At 41.2% G+C, this 17,795-nt stretch overlaps 1 protein-coding gene across 2 annotated transcripts in view; it reads left to right on the plus strand.

Moving 5' to 3' along the window:
• The window catches only part of znrf1 (zinc and ring finger 1), a 260,933-nt gene that overhangs the window by 147,911 nt on the left and 95,227 nt on the right, over positions 1-17,795 (plus strand). Inside the window, exons 2-3 of one of the 2 annotated variants that reach the window (XM_070897899.1) lie at positions 2,365-2,460; positions 14,132-14,178. In XM_070897899.1, coding sequence (XP_070754000.1) covers positions 2,365-2,460; positions 14,132-14,157 — 122 coding nt within the window. In that variant the 3' untranslated portion in view covers positions 14,158-14,178. Of the gene's footprint in view, positions 1-2,364; positions 2,461-14,131; positions 14,179-17,795 lie in introns of those variants that run through there. The other variant, XM_070897898.1, reaches the window with a different exon arrangement.

The raw sequence follows: 17,795 nt of genomic DNA on the forward strand, positions 1-17,795 counted from the left end.
TCCTCGGCATCTCTGTTCCAAAGAAAACAACCCCAGCCTATCCAATCTTTCCTCATCGCTAAAATTCTCCAGTCCTGGCAACATCCTTGTAAATCTCCTCTGTACCCGCTCGTACAATCATATCTTTCCTGTAATGTGACCAGAACTGTACACAGTACTCTAGCTGTGCCCTAACTAGTGTTTTATACAGTTCAAGCATAACCTCCCTTATGCCTCCTTAACCACCTCCATCCACCTGTCCTGCTACCTTGAGGGATCTATGGACATACACTGCAAATTTATATTGTTTGTCTATCTCTGATCTATAAAAATCTGGTATTCATAAATAATAAATAGGAATAAGGGGATACTAAACTAATAACATTTATGTATATATATTTAATGCAATTTGGATCCATTTAACCTCTAAATTTTAATTTTATCCCCTTCAAACTAATTACTTGCTGATTAATTTATATATTTACCTTTGCCCTTTGGCTTAAATTGCTTAACAACTCCTTCCTCCTCTGCACCGAATTCCCACTCTCTCCATATTCCTGTCGTCACCTTGTTTAGCAAGCCACTCCATTTACCAGATTCACCCAGCAGATATCCCTCAAATTATATACCCTTCAGAAATACATTAGTTTCAACTGGGCAGTCAACCTCCATCCACACACCTAGTCCGGGATTGACTGCCAACTGCCACTGACTTGCAGTTTTTCTTTTGAAGGCAAATAAAATTGTAGGTGCGGTAGGACAGTGATAAACATAAAAAACTGCTCTCCAGAACCAGGATTACAATCTGCTAGCATACACTCTGCTGCTCTTAATTGATCATTTACATTATCTGATTTGTATGTGTTTAGCATCAAATTCCTACTTTGTTTAATTCAGGTTACTAGAGAATTGATTTTTTTTTTAGTATGAAAATTAACTTCAGTTTATCAGGAGTAGTATGCATGTAAGGAATATTCCTTTTTAATTTAGAGCTTTTGTTAATAAGCATTCTGCACCACTCTTATTTCAAAAGCTTCAAGGACTATTTGAAAATGTAAATTATATTTATTAAAAACAGCTAATTAATACCTTATTTTTAGTAGTAGTTTAAATTGAATAAATGTATGAGGTGTGATTTTAATTGTATGGAAAATCTATTTAATCATTTTTATCATAAATCTGAAATGTTAATCCTGTTGCGAAGTCTCATTATTTTAAATTAAAGTATTTCTAATTACCTTGTTATATATGTAGATTTGCCCTAAATAGCCTAATTTATATATTTTACATTCATGAGTAATAGCCCAAAATTGGTTTGCCAAATACTGTAACATGTTGATCATCTCCCCATGTCACACATTAATTTTGATGAACTGGCTATTTGTTTAAGGGCTAACAAGATGGTGATTAATTCAACAGAAAACATTTTATTTCTCTTTGTCAAAGAACTCAGTCTGCTGGTTGTTTGAAGCATTAGGTATTATGCAGATTGTGAGTGTCTTGACTGTAAAATGAGGAATGACTTTCCTGGGATTGAGAGTTTACTTTGCCATCCTAGATTATGTGCAGTTGGAGTGAATTCAAACATTATGAATAGATTAATTAAACATTACATTTTAAGGTGCTATTAGGATGGCCAATTAGAATAAGGATAAAGGACAGACTTGTTTATAAAGTGTTGCCATAAATCTAACAAACCATTAAACAAAGACTCATTACATTTCCTGGGTCAAGTATCTTTGACCAACTGCACTCCCCCCTTTTTGCCCCATCCCCAAAAGGACACTTAAAACAGTTTACTACCCTGGTTATTTTATGCTCCACATCCTCAGTTATTCTAATTACCATGACATTTAAACCAGCATCTTACTGCAGCATCTTTTTGAAATGAGTGGCAAAAGAAAATTGCTTTAGAAGTTAAAAATATATTGAATGTCTGAATGAATGCAGAAGTTGGAATACAGCCAAACTGATACAACCGACTGAGTGCGGAGAGGCATCTCAAACAATGAAGCATCTCCAAGAATGCCCTCCACTACCAGAGCCATGCACACCTAAAGATCTGAGGGACTTCAACTTTCAAGTCAGAGCCTGTGTGGAACATTGGCGAGGGAAGGTGTAGCGACATGACATGACATAACGTGTAATCATTTACTGAATAGACTATTGCAAGGAAGATGGGGAAAATAAAACTGAACTGGATTATTAGTGAAGACTATTTGTCCCATTTGCTTAAGATGGTATACCAACATTTTAATTCTCTGCCGACATCTAAGAGAGCACTTCCTGGAGCAGGAGCAGTAAGATGTTATTACAGGAAAAATACAGCTGGCATTTTTGTATGTCATTGGTTTAAACATTGACTCATCTTTTTATTCCTTTCAGGTTTCAAATGCCCAATTTGTTCAAAATCTGTAGCTTCCGATGAGATGGAGATGCACTTTATAATGTGTCTCAGCAAACCACGACTCTCCTACAACGGTACAGTACCAATTACTTCTATGCTTGCAGAATGTCTGTTGCTGTTTCTTTTAAGAGTGTTTGACAGTGAAAGTCAACATATTATCCTGTGAAGTGCTTTGAGATAACTTTCTATAGATGGTGAGTGCTAGGATGACATGTCTAGGAGAGGTAAAACATGAGCTTGCATCATTGAGCCTTCACTTGCTGAGTTTCTGATCCTGGTCATGTTGATGTAGGGAACTGCTGAGCAAACGCTGTTTTTTTTTCTCCTGGCAGGAAGGGAAAATCTGATAGCTTCCACTCCTGTACCTCTCCTGCTGGTGAGTTTCCAGGCCATTCCTGTACCCCTCATATGGTTTCAGGAGTTTCCCCAGGCCACTCCTGATTGTGGGTTTAGAAAAGCATAGGTGGAGCTACAGAGAGCAGGTTACCCAGCTGATGACTTGGCAAGTGTAGTGTGCAGAGCAGGGAAGATCTTATCTAGAGGGAAAAGGAGAAAGTAACTGAAGAGGTAATTTTAACAATCACCTAAAAAGTTGACACTACCACTGGTCTTTTAAAATATAGTTATGGAATAATACTGCAATGCATGGACTATCTTTGGCACTGGTGGCGATGTTTTGATATTTTGCATGTTGATAAATCTACGTTTGGGCATGTTCCTTGTCTCTAGAATAAAATTGCATTGAATTTTACTACTTCATATCAAAGCAAAAGCTCAATAGGAAGGTGTTGTGGCCCCACCCACTTGCTGCAGGTCTGATCCTGCTTCTCTTTTGACTCTTAATTTATCTCCCATTATTCCAGGACACTCCATATAGATGTGCTCTTTATGGCCCCAAGTTTCCACATGATTTGCTCCTGATTTTTAGGAGCAACTGGTGGAGAACGGAGTATCTTAGAAATCGGAATTCTCCATATTTAAGTTTTCTGCAGTTCTAGTCAGGTAAAACAGTTTCACTTTTGAACAGAATTTTTTTTTCAAAAGGGGGCGTGTCCGGCCACTGACACCTGATTTGAAAGTTTCCACAGCGAAAACATACTCCAAACTAACTTAGAATGGAGCAAGTGAAGATTTTTGTACGCTTGAAAAAAACCTTGTCTACACATTAAAAAATCAGGCGCAGGTTACAAATTAGGCATCGGGAACGAGGTGGGGGAGGGGGGAAGGGAAGTCATTAAATTCTACAAATATTATACAAATAAATCCAACCTGAATAAAAATTTATAAGCAAAGAAAAGATTAAATAAACCATGTTCCTACCTGTGTGAAAGTGCTTCAGGCAGGCCTTTCAGGCAGCCGTTTGCCGTCTGGACCGACCGACGGCAGGGGGAGAAAGCTGCAAGAAGCCTCAGTGCTGATCATGGAAGGGCAATGTGGTTTTATTAAAAAATGTTAAAAATTGAACAGCTACAAAGAATTTGAATAGTCTCAAACAAGTGCATGTGTCCCGTTTATCACAGTCTATCTTTAATTACAGAATGAGTGGTGGAGATTGAAACGGTGACGAGTTGTAAAGGCTGAATTAAAATGCAGTTGCTGCAGTAACACTGGTTAAAGAGCCAACATTAATTCAGCAAGTGATTTATTCAGTAGTGCTGCTAAAAGCACTCCCTCACACACAGAAATATCAAGAAAATTAAAATACAAGCCTTTGCAAGGGTTCAATAAACAAATTTTCACTTTTTCTGCAGCACTTTTTAAAATGGCCGAGTGCCAATGTTTACTTCAGACTGCGCGAACGCTCCAACGCGCACGCGCAGGGTTGCCGGCACCAAAAAAACTCATTTAAATTGTACCCGCCCCCTCCTACTTACAAAATCGGCGCGAGTTGTAGGCTCCGCCCCCTAGACGCCGCGCCAAGCAGACATCGAGCTCCAAGGAGCTCGAGAATACTGCATCTTTTTTTTCAGGCGCCGTTTTCGGCGTGAAAAACAGGCGCCCAGCTCTGAGGGGTGCCTTTTTCGCCGTATGTGGAAACTTGGGGCCTATAAAACTGGTCTGATATGTTTACTGTGAATTCTGTGGCAACTTCCCATATTGTTCGCAAACTCCAGTTTGCCGCTGTCAAATTCAAGGTCAATGTGCAGAACTGTCAATGCAATATACAGGTAGTTGGAACAGTCAGCATTTTTCCTCTCTATGCTGCTGATTTTGTTATTCTATCAGGGAACAGCCCATCAATGAGAGAGCACTGAATTGATGTTTCCTCTGTCACTGGATCCTCCCAAAATGAAGCAAACAAACTCATCGGCATAGATAGAAATAGTGATAATTGATCCAACGCTGGTCTCTGAGCATTGGAGGCTTGCTGAATCTTGTTTCATCAATCTTCATGTTTTTGAGTGGTGGCGACTTGGCTTTCAATCAATGTGGGGAAGGTATAGCCTGGACAATTGCTGTCGAGAATCGCATCACAGACACTGATCTTCAGAAACTATTTAGACGAGGGAGATAGAGGGAGCAGAGCAGCAGACCAGTGCTGGCGAGTAATGTGGAATGAACACAATTGATAGTGCACATGTGTCAGTTTTAAACACCTTGCAGATGCATGTAGTGGAAGTGTCAAAACAGATGGGACTGGGCCAGATGGAAAAATATTTATGTAGCAAAGCCTTGATGCATGCAATTTTTTTACTGTCCCTTGGAGTTTGATTATTGGAGATGCAACTGTACTAACTTTTGCATGCTGATAAAATCTATTTTACTTCAGTCATTATGATAGTTTTATGTTACAATTGCCTCTCTAATGTGCTCCTTTGAATATTTCTAAAAATTAATGAAACACATGCTTGTGACAAGGTCACTTGAGTCAGCAATTCTGAGTATCGTAACCTCTCTAGTATCTAGAAACAACAACTTTTGCTTCTCCTTCTGAGGTAGAACATTTCCACTGTCCAAAACCACCTGCTGACATTTGACCGAACTCATTGTACAAGTAAAGTTGCAGACACATGGAAGATCGAGCGACTGCCGCAGGACCTGAACAACCTTGTCAGTGGGTCATTACAGCAAACTTAATTAATTTGAGAATCCTAGACAGACACTTTTTATTGATTTAATATAAGCTTATTAATACTTGTTCTTTATTTCTGCAGTGCAGAAACAGGTACTTGATAACGAGAATTTATGTTTTTATGTCAAAATATGATCATTAAGACGAGCGGACAGTTTTCAAGTGATATTAATTCACCAATAAGTGAAAAATGAAATGTTTCCTCAGTAGTGAACCTTCACATACAGATTCTGACTGCTGGGAGCTTGGCATCTAGTGAAAGCAGTGACTGGATTCTTTTTAAATGTGTTATGAAAATAGGATTTGGAATATTAGGTGGCAGGGCAAATTGATTAGCACTGATGTAAAGGGAAAGACCTGCTTGGATGCAGTAATGGCATCTTACGATTACTGTTGTAGTGATGGGCAGGGCATCTATGCTGCATGACTGAAGACTGATAGTTCCCATCTGTTGAGACCGTGTCTCGTGTAGAAGAGTAAACGTAAGCTGGTGGGACTGTGTCTGGGAAGACACCAATGGAAGATTGACGCAGGATAACCGTTGCAGGAGCTGGCAGAGAGACTGTAATGGCAGTCTATCATTATGATGATATGTAAGCTTTGATTTTCACAGGAGAAAAGCACGCTGAGGCACTATCGCTTGAGTTTGGCATTACGCGATAATTACCTTTTCAGTAAGGTGTTCTCCCCCACCCCTATCGTGTATAAAGGCCATATTCTGAACCACACCCAAGTTCTTTATCTCCCATCAATAACGGGTGCCTCTGTTGGTTCTGTATATGGAAGTCCTACGGAAGCACTGGATTAACACTTCAACATTTTCTAGATAACGTTCTAAACTTAGTTATGTTTGTATTTAATAATAACTGGTACCAAGAATACAGTTTAGCAACAGTCTTCTCGCTCCCTTTTCACACAACCTTCTGGGTTTGCCTCCCTTCACCCAGCAATGGGTGGAATCACAACTCCACCGTTATGCAGCTCAGTCCCTCGGGATCAATAAGGCTTATCCTTTTTACAGAATTTTTTGTGAAGCTTAGTTATTTTATTTATCCTTTTTTTTTTCTCCTATCTTTTGGTCCCCTCACATGATGATTGATACAGAGCCCTTGGGAAAAGGTTCAAAGGAGGGCTAATAGAATGATCCCTAGTTTAAAAGCTGTTTGTTGTCATGATGGGCTCAGAGAACTGGGTCTTTTTAATCTAGAAAAGCATATATAAGCAATGCAAGCATAGATTCGGGTGCAAGCCTGTGGTCTGCATGAGTGTTTGGGCAGACCACATGAGCACGGTGTATAAATGAACAGCGCTGAGTTCATTCCTGACCTATGTCTCAATCCGTGGGGTTATGGCATCAATTTGGGGGAAAACCTGCACACCTTTGTGCTCAAGACCTTGTGTAACATGGACAAAGTAAAGCTACAGGAATGAATGATCTCAATCATGAGACAACTCGGCTTTCTAACAAAATACCCAGAAATAGATCTTGTGGGAATGTTTTGAAATAAGAGGTTGCCAAGGTTTTTTTTTGCAGTGTCAGTGCATTTAGATTTTTTAGAATGAGTAGTTTGTTTATGCTTTGCTTAAGTCTCCTCTCATAACCAGCAGCATTTACAAGATCTGCGCAGAGGAGAGAGTAATCATCTTGGTAACTGCTACTGGGAGAGAAAAAAAACTTGGTGGGCTTATGCTTTCTTCCTCTGAGCTTGATAGACTCTTCAAGATGCTATACTGGAGCTCTGAATGCAGGAAGATAGCCATCCATGTCCTGAGTGCTCTTTAGAGCCTGCACTTTATGGCTTGGTTCTTCAAAAGGACAATCTAACCAGGCAATGTTTCTTTTCTTTAGTGATAAAAGCTATGGTGAGATCTTCAAATGATTATACCATATAAAAATATTCTCACCAATTTGTCTCCCTCTCCTAATGGTGCAGACTCCTTGCTGTGGTGTGGTTTCAATGGGCAACTTCTGACAACTCATGCACACAACCATTATTCATGTATGAGGCTTGCTGGTGCATGGAGGCAGGCTATTTAACCACGTGAGTCCTCACAGCCAATCCAATTTGTCCACACCTGACAACTCATTGTGTACACTTACAGTAAGATTGTTGGATAGTAACCAGGAACGGGGGCACTGAAGTCAGTCATTGCATTCCCTACTACCTTGTGGCTGAAATTGGCTAACTCAGAATCGACTGTAGATCTATATGGATCTTCCTGCTCTGTAGGCTCAACTACTCACTAGATATACTAAGTGAGCCATTCAGGAGACTCGAGGTATTCACATTGAAGTGTGTAACTGGAGAAGATTTATACGTTCCTGTCTGGATCCTGGCCATAAGCTACTAAGATACGACTTTTTAGCTATTCTAACTTGTTCTTCAGGACCTGTCGCCTAGCTCTCGAGAGTTTACATAGCAGCCTATAGTCTGCTTTTGGCAGGTGAGGACTGAAAATTATACAGAATTACTAATAGCACTCATTAGTCAAAACATTTGTTTAACATTTTAATTTAAACAACAGAAGTCAAGGAAGTTGGAAGGAGAAAGAAGCCGAGTAGAAAAGTTGCATTTTTCTCAACCAAGGTTCAGAGAGTAGTCCAATACTGCTGGGAGAATTTGAAATCCAGTATAGCAGTATAAGTATATGCAAGATGTCATCTTGAAACAAGACTAAGCAGACTCGTGAAAAGGCAGAATAAGATAGTAGAGGCAACTTACCAAAGACTGCACCAAAAGGCTGGAGCCAGTGGACCTCCCAGAAAGACAAAATTCCTTGGTTAGCAATTTAACTGCTAGATCAAATCACAAAATTACCTACTTTCATCCAAGATGCAGTCTTAATCAGAGAAAACATGTCTGCTATCTGTTGTCTTTGCTATATAAACAAAAAAGGCTAACTTAGCGAAGCGTTTACTGTAATTGTTGAAATTTCATAACTAAATACACAAACTGAATTATGCAGTTAAAATGGGCATGATTCCAAAATCAAAAAAATCTGTGATTAATAAATTGATTACTCTTTCTCTCTGACTATATAAAAGTAGTATAATGAAATAGTTATGGATTTAAAAGTGGGAACAAAGAGCTTAAAATCAATTTGGAGGGATATGGGGAGCTAATGAACTCTGCAAGAATAGGAATAGCATGTGGGACTTTGCATGGGGAGAACAGTGGCTGTGGCATTTTGGAAAGTTGTAATTACTGGCAGGTGAAGATGGATGGGCTAGCTCAAGAGCATTGAGAAATCGATCCTCAGTGATAAAGGCATAGATTGGGGTTTCAGCAGAGATAGAAAGAGGTATGGCAGAGCCAGTTGCTGTTGCGAAGATGAAAGAAAGTGGAATGCATGTTGTGAAGGAAATTCAACTTGGGGTCAAGCACTATACCAAGGTACTGTATTTTGGACTCAGGCTGAAGTGGCAGACTTGGAGGTTGATCGAGTCAAGACCCGAACTATGTGAGTGCTGAGAGCTGAAGAACTTGGCTTCGGTTTTGTTGACATTAAGCTGGGGGAAATTTTGTTTCAACCATGTCCTAACGTTTGAAAACATTTGGAGTTTATCAACAATCTTGTGATTGATGGAGGTGGTGTAGAGGTAAAGCTGGGTGTCATCTCCATACGATTGGAAGCTGACTCTATGGTTCCAAATGATTTTACCGAGTGGTAACATATAGACGATAAAAAGATCAAGGATAGAGCCCAGAGACGCACAGCAGGTGACCATGTGGCTAGTGGAGGAGAAAGCTTTGGAGGAAATGGAAGGTCTTCAATGTGATGGTTATGATTGGAGCCAGGAGAGCGCACAACCACGAAGGTTGACTGCTGAGGAGAACTGCTGCAGATGGATGGATTAGGTAGCAGGATGAAAGGCATTGCGAGAGGTCGAGGAGTTTGGGAGAATGAGCCACACTCAGTTGACGAGGATGTTTTTGGTCACTTTGATTAGTGTATTCTCGATTCTGTCGGCAGGGTGGAAGCAGGTGCTTCCAAAAACTGTTGGGAGAGACGGGAAGGTAGTTGAGGCAATGATGTGTTCTACAACTTTTGACAGAAAGGGAAGCTTGACTATACTTGGAGGGAATGGTAAGTTAAGAGTCAGTTTTTTGAGAAGTGGAGCAATAATGACAGTTTTGAAGACAGAAGAGACAGTACTGTAAGATAGGGACATATCATCAGAGTGTGCCTGGTCAGAAATCTAGAAAGGACAGATAAAGGAGCAAGTGATATGCTTAATGGACACCAGTTTAGTGAGGGTGGAATATGGGGAAGCTCCAATGGAAGAGGACTGAGAATCTAGGGAGGTACGGGATGGTTGGAGAAGGCATGTTTAGTACTTGATATATTTGGGCTGAGTTAAGTGGGATCTTTTTAATTTCGTTAACATAGGGTGACTTGAACCAAACTGGGTATCAGACACAAACCTAAATCATCATCTAATATTCCTATACAAGCAAGTTCAGCATCCCTTTCTTTGACTTTCTGGAACCCTGGCTTCATTCAGCCTCCTTGGGACCGAATTTGGTGCAAGTTGTGCCTGCAGCCGCCGAGGATCCACTGGAAATGTATGTTTTCTGGGCGATTCCACCCAGCGCGCGAAATTTGTCGCGGAGGGATCCACCGGTATGATGTCATGCCAGATGCTGCAAATCAGACGTTTTGGTCAGGGATGCTGGCCTCTGATTGACCTGCCACCCGCCAGAAGGATCGCTTGCAAAAAGCAGGTCTGAGCTGGCCGTGAGTCGGGTGGCAGGGAGAAGGGCTCCGAATGCTGCAGCGCTGCACATCGTGGCTATGGTGCAGATGTCGGACCATCATGAGTGGGACTGCTGGTAAAAAGTTAAGTGGATGTTGCTTTACTTTATTGCTGATGGTCATGTTTAATTTGGATGTGATAAAAGCGACTGAAATGTGTCTAGGCTGATGGATACTTTTTTAATTGACCTTGCTGAAAGACCTTCATCGAGAACCCCAATGGCGAAGGCAAAATAATTATGAATAAGTGAAAAGTCACATTTTGTCCATCCAAGCTGATGAAGGACTGTGTCGCAGAATTAAAGAAGTTCTCAGGGAAGCACTACATATCAAAGGGTGAGAGGGTTAGGGTTAGAATGATCTATTGTTGTCATCATCATAGGTGGTCCCTTGAAACGAGGATGACTTGCTTCCACGCCAAAAAAGGATGAGTTCACAGGTGTTTCAATGAAGGACCTGATATTCCAGGTTGTGAACTACATGAAGGGTGGAAGATGCCTGTGTGTGGATTTTTTTAACGTGTGGTGGCCGTTGCACACCAGCCACCACACGAGTAGATATTATGGCAGATGACCAAAAGCTGAGGTCGGTTATTTCAGACTTTGACCAAAATGGCTCATTCTGCCTCGGGCAGCTACTCCTGGTCACGTGCACTGCACACATCATCAAGGTCCAGGTTGGTGATTGGAGGGTGGGCAGGAACGACGAGAGACTGTGGAGGGATGTGATCGGGGCCCAGAAGAGGCGAGGGCGCAGGGGCAGCACGGGCCAGCCCACACTGCGATATGTGTGCACACTAGGTCCGTGCTCTGAAATAACCAACCTCAGCTTTTGGTCATCTGCCATAATATCTTCTTTTGTGGTTCGGTGTCTAAGCCTGAGGCAGCTGCAGACTCTGACAACATTTGTATGGGAGGAAAAGGGTATAAAGTTACAGCTATTTGACTTTAAAGGCAGTACGATTACAGACCAAACTGAGGAAGGACTATGGTCAATAGAACACAGCAAGGGACGAGCGCCGTGGTGACTCAGTGGCCTACCGTTGAGGTTTCAATGACTAGACTGTCACTATCGCCTTGTTAATGTGTCTGTCTTTGTACTGCAAGGAAACTACTTCATAAAATCTGTTCTGATTCATCACAAAAGACCCGTATCCAGCGTGCCTTGTTTTGGTGATGGACATAAGTATATTCTGAGAGATGTAATTAATCTGACACATTGAATAACCCTCACAGCACATAAAGCATGTTGCGATGGCCTAATGACTGCACCCATTATACAGTGCAGTCATATGTGGATGGGAAGATATTCCAGATAAAGCAGATGACCTGAGGGACAGATGTGTGTTTCTCACAAGGCATAACGCATGACGTTAAAATCAGACACTCACCGAGAGGGTCAACCATGTGAGTGTATTTACAAGTGAACAATAACAAAGGTTACATAACATTATTACATTTATACCACCAATACCCATCCCTCTACCCAGCACCACCACCACCTCTTTCTCTTTTCCCCCGAAGCGATGCCCAAGCTCCGCTTCCTCACCTGCCTACACCACTGCGTCCCGCTCCCCTGCCCCTCTCTGCCTCTGGGTGACTAGGTTGTGCAGGAGGGCAGTGGGATGTCTGCAGACGTGTGCGTCTTGGTGAGAAAGTCGGGGGCACCGTCTTGGGCTGGGGGGCAACGTCAGCATGGGAAACGTTGGGGTCTAACGGCTTCTCTGAAGGCCAGAGTTCGATGCTGTGCCTTGATCTGTGCTGTCCCGAGTCGTCATCTGCAACCGCATTCTGCCACCAAAGAGTTCCATCTCTACATGGGCACAGCAATAACGGCCAACAATGTGTGCAGTAACCTGCGAGTGCATTAACATTGCATGTCCTTTCGTGCCATGAACGTCGCTCACACCGGAGATTAGCATAACCTTACCACGCTGTGGCATCGGATCTGCATCAACATTTGTGGTTGCACAGCGGTGGGTACCGCCAATGCACGCTCCTCCAGCCTGCTCAATTTGACCACCTCTGCTGTGCCCCCCTCTCATTGCTCTCAGGCTTGCTGCCTTGGATGCTTTTTTCTTTTGCACAAAGAAATGTTGCAGCCTTTAGTCCCTTTGCTGATGTCACCCATACACTCACTCACCTCACTCACTCACTCACTCACTCACTCACTCACTCACACCTGGCGCATAACCGTTTTGGCATTGGATAGGAGGGGGCATATAAATTTGTACTCTCAATTGCTGCTGCCAGCAAATAGTTCCAACGTTTCCGGCATTGGTCCCCATCCCGCTCAACGTTGCCCATTGTGCTCACGATCTCACTGATCTCCCTCCAAATGCGTCAGTATTGGGGTGGTGGAGGCTTGCCATGAGCATCCCGGGTGAGGTCTTTGTACCTCCGCTCCACCTCTGTCACGAGCTCTTCCAATTCCTGCTCATTAAATCATGGAGCTCTGGGCCTGGTTTTGCCAGTCTTCATTTATGATTTCTGGCCACTCATTGTCAATGATGAAACTAATGGCTGCTCAACAGTTTGTGTGTCTCAGTTTCTCCGACTGCCCTCTCTGCAACAGACTGGCCCCTCTCCAACCTCCAACTCTCTCCTCACCCCATTCTCACTCACAGGTGGAATAAAGTGGCGTGCCTTTATGCGCATGTGCAGTGCAGCAATCGGCCTCAAATGGCTCCGAAATGACGACACGTCGAAGACAAAAACTACAAAAAAAAATCTCAAAGTCTCGCGCATATGTATTGGAGGCCCTCCGAAAATCCCCAAGTGGAAAGGCCTCCAACTGCCACACACTGATGATGCCGGCCGCTCCCGACCAGAGACTGCTTGCCACTGCCGCCCACATAACAGAGCCGAAAGTGGCTCCCAATGGGGCCCGGCGGCAGCGGGTGGCAAAAAGGTGGGTGCTGCTAAGAAATGGCTGCGACCAAATTCGGCCCCCTTGTCTTTTTTACTTGAATTATTCCAGGCTTATGAAGGTAGTTTACATATTGATTTGAACAGAAACCAATGTTCTTCATGGTTTCTTTTTTTTCAATCTGAGAACAGCCCATGCACTGGTCATAATTGAATTTTCAGCACTTGTCTTGGTGTGAAAATCCATACCAAACATGTTCCATACAAAACCAAAGTGGGTCGGTTTATAAAGAAAGAAAATTCAATTTAAAACCAGCATTGTATTTAAATTGAATTTTCTTTCTTTATAAACCTACCCACTTTGGCTTTCGCACAACTGTAATTTTGAAAGGGAACTTTGCAGTGCAAATAGAATGACTGAACAAGGTGACAAAAAGAAGCGGTCTCGATAACATACTTTGCTTATTGAACTGTGGTCAAGGATATCTGTTTTGATTGACAATTTAGAAAGCCAATTTTTAATTTGTTTTTATTTTCAATATTGCTACAACTCAATTTAATGGTGATTGCTGTTAATGTGTAAATCATCCAGCAAATCGTGGTGAGGAAGAGATACCCCGTGTATTGCGAATCGCCACCAAGTTGCTGGATGATTTGCTCCGCTTCACTGTTAGCCTCGCAAAAGCGGTAACTTGCCCTCAACCTCCCCGTGAATTTCATGAAATTGCAGCATTTGCGCATTAATTGCCAAGTAAACTTGCTACAAAACATTAAGGCTGCTACTTAACAGCAGAAGTACCTTTTGATGAGAGTTATGTTCCTCCAATCTCACTCAACTGCTCCAACCCAGAAAAGCAACAATTTAAATTGTGGAATCTCATTCTTGCAGGTAGTAAATTGTTAGATTTTTTTTTAAACATTTTTTTTCTTTCTTTTCCCTTGTCAATTTTTTCTCTCTCTATTAATCCAATTATTCTTTCCCTCTTTTTATTTCTCTTTCTGTACCTGATTTGATTCTAATTCACCCTATTTACTTCTCCGTTTCAGGTGGCAGTGTTGCTTTTAGTGTGTGACCTCAAGTCTTCAGGGGACTATCAGTGAGGTAGCTATGTCAGTTACTATCCTTTTTCCATATCTAAATAGGAATGAAAGGTTACTGTTTGCTGTGGTTATAAGGAATGTAGTAGTACCCAAAGAAGCTTTGATCCCCTCCGGAAAAATATCCAAATTGCACAGCTTTCATTTCTTTTCCTGACTAAAATTGGATCCAGAGATGCATGCATATCGCAACTGTAGTTATCACAGCATGTACATCACGCAATACATGTGACCATTGTGTGCGCTTCTCTGGACCTCATTTTATGGTAAGAAAACGCTGAAGAATTTTTGGAAGGTTTTTTTCTTCTCAAATTCAAAAGATTTTTTTTACTAATTCATCACCAGGAAAAAATCGGGTAGTTTATAGGTGGAAATTTATTTTAAAAAAAGGATTTTAAGTGATCCTTAACTGTAGCGCTTTGCACTTGTGCACTAAACCAGCTACGCTTCCAGATTTGTGTAAGTGGCAATTTGTTATTGGAATCAAACCTTATAGAGGAATAAAACAGTAATTCTGAAGTTGATGAATTGCCAATAAGCAAAATTATTTGCTTGTGATGATTATAACCCTCAGTACCTGGGTATTGTAAAACTATCATTTTTGGCGTGCAGAGATGAGCGACATTAAAAAGAACTTGCTGGATGTGCTCACTCAGATTTCCAAGGCTTATTTCGTATTATGCTGACTGTGGGCTTGATAGTGAAGCTTTGCGTACACATTTAGAAATGGGGTCAGCAGACAACTGCAGCGGCTGATGGGATTTGCAGCATTTTTCACTTCATAGGTCTGCATTTATCCAGTGATGCGTGACACAGTGAATCTGACCCAAGTTTCTCCTGGGATTTTTCATGACAACTTGGGAATTTTCTTAATGCTTGTTCATTCGTTGATATTGTTTTAGATTTTTCAGACTGACCTTATGATTTTTTTCCCAGACAAAATTAACTCTTAATTCACATTTTTTTTAAAAAGTACGTTTTGGCTGAATACTGAAATCCCATTTGTGTTGTTTGACATTTGGGAATTTTGCAATAATAGAAATTAATTTCTCTCTCTTTTAACCCTTCGTTTTTCAATTCTTTTTAGGCTCTTGCCTTAAAGTCAAGTTTTCAGCTGGGAGTGAATCTACTTGCACACAAGTCTTTCAAGATTCTAACCCTTTTACTGTATTAAAGATTCTCCAGTCAGAGTCATGTCCACGGGTGAAGTGTCAGTTCTTCCAATATGAGCAAGTAACTTCAGGATCGGATCTGTTGTTCTCCCTGTTACCCCTACTCTGAAACCTAAAAAAACACAAAATATTAATGTGGTTTACAACCCTGGGTAAGATCTCCAAAGCTCCCAGCAGCAGTCATCGAGGGATGAGGATGATGCTTGTGCTTAGTGCCATCATCTCCATAGATTATCTTTTTATTTTTCTATTTAATTCTCATCATTCTTTTACATGCCACTCAACCCATTGGCAGTTAGCTTGCACGCTTTTGCTTCCCTGTGCCTTTAGCTACTTTGGTAATGTAGATTGATTTGTCTTGTTTAATCGTCGGTCTGGATGTTCTTTATTCCAAAGATTTACTAGATTGAGTTTATCATGCGTTGATGTTCCCTTTGTGTTTGTGTTTGAGTAATGGAAGGAGAAGTCAGTAAACTGTAACTGACAATTGCATCTCTTAATTCACTTCAGTTTGATCTTGCAGGCCACAAATAGCATGCAAACTATTGATCAGAATGGGTATGGTACAAAATGTGTAATTTATGAAATTCCTGTAAAGTTTATTCTTTGAATATTCCTGTGCAAATTCAGTTCCTATTCCTTTGCATATTCAAATCCTATCTTTCTACCAGCAGGTTGTTGTAATGTCCACACTACTCTTGTCTCTTGGCTTACACTTCTGCATGGATCTATCTTCAAGTCTCTTTCTCTCTTATTCTCAGTAACTTTTAAAATTTTGCTGCTATCTTTCTGCTATCCTTGGTTCTGTTTCTTCATGCACCAATATGACCTATAGTCATAATCAACCAAAATCCTTAATGCTGAGCTTGTGACTGCCCGTGTCAAGCCAGCAAACATTTCTCCTCTGCAGAAATTTAAAATAATTTTAAATTGCCACAAACATTCTCAGTACTAATAGGACAAATGAAGTATTTGTGACGTGAGTATTGCACCAATGATTTTTTTGTGTAACTATGTAATCCACTGCTTTTTCATATTTTAAGGACGTAACAATGAGAAAAGGCCATTTTGCCCATCAAACCCTCTCCTTCCATCGAGCAGGTACAATCTATCTCAACATGGAGTTCATCACATCCATTTTATCTCCTGCAGGAAAGTTCTGTGTAAATATTCCCATATTCCCTCATCCCCACAGGTAATTAAGTAAAACTCCCATTTATTACTTTGTTCATCTGTAAGATTTGGATCACTGGTCACACACACATTATCCAATGGGTTTTAGGAGTTGTAAGGCGTTTTATTAGAGTGGCAGTCATAAGCATAATCAGATACATCACGTGATTAAGGTGGATATAGTAGACATACAATCCGTGACAGATGAGAACGATCTATGGCCCTGGGATGGAACGGACGGACGTTAAGGTAGAACGGTGGTCTCTGAACTGATCCTAAGCTGGTGGAGGTGTTTGGCCGAAGCCAGCATGGCGGGGGGGCGGGCGCCACCTCAGGTTTGAGCTTGACCAAGGTGTTAGGCTGAAGCCTGCCTCCGTCTGCCTGTTCTCTCTCTCTCTGGGATGCCAGTTTTTATACCTTATTTCAGTGGGCCTTGCATCAATCATTTTTCACCCAATCACAGGGGAAAGGGTACCTTTTGAGGTAATTTTCTTCCTTATCTCTGTCTGAATGTTTTGTTTCCCTTTCAAGAGACAACTTATTTATCTTTAAGGCTCCTTGCTAAATCCCATATCACTATAGCTAGACCTTGAAGCCCTGTTTTTTTGTCTTGACCTTAGCTCTCTGCTGAGCTGGCACAAGTATTTTTTTTACAATTCGACATTTCTTCAGATTCATGATTTCTTACACATCCTTGCATCTCTATCACGTAGTTCTGATCTGGTGCACTCCATCATTGGGGACCATTGAGTCCTGTGGAGTATTTCATCATTACCGCATGTAGCTATCCCATAAGCTCTATTTAAAGATGATGCCATTGAGATTGGGGTACAAGTAATCGCAGATGGGTGATAAATAAATAAATTAAACAGAAACATGAATGCACAGAGTCCCAGCCCTAGCGTGGGGTACAATGGCCACCATTTCATTGTCCCCCTCACCCAATTTTAAAGTCTCAAAAAATTATTCTTGCTTTTTCCATAAATAAACTGAATTTATTATTTTCTAATTATGTTATCTAACTGGAGTTCAGCCCTGCTATTTAGCCAGTAAAATCAATCATGTTGGTCTTAATTTTCTTCCTGTGTCCTAAAGGTAAGTTAGAGACAGTTAATGGCTTCAATACCTGCAGTATATTCAAACTCCGCACATCAACCCAATCAGCTCAGTTATGTGATTGGGACTTTGGTAACATCAAGGTACAATCACAATAACATTATGTAGCAACATATTTTGATTAAATCAATGAGTAGTATATCTTCAAAAGT

The sequence above is a fragment of the Pristiophorus japonicus genome, chromosome 13, assembly GCF_044704955.1.
Source record: "Pristiophorus japonicus isolate sPriJap1 chromosome 13, sPriJap1.hap1, whole genome shotgun sequence".
Lineage (NCBI taxonomy): Eukaryota > Metazoa > Chordata > Chondrichthyes > Pristiophoridae > Pristiophorus > Pristiophorus japonicus.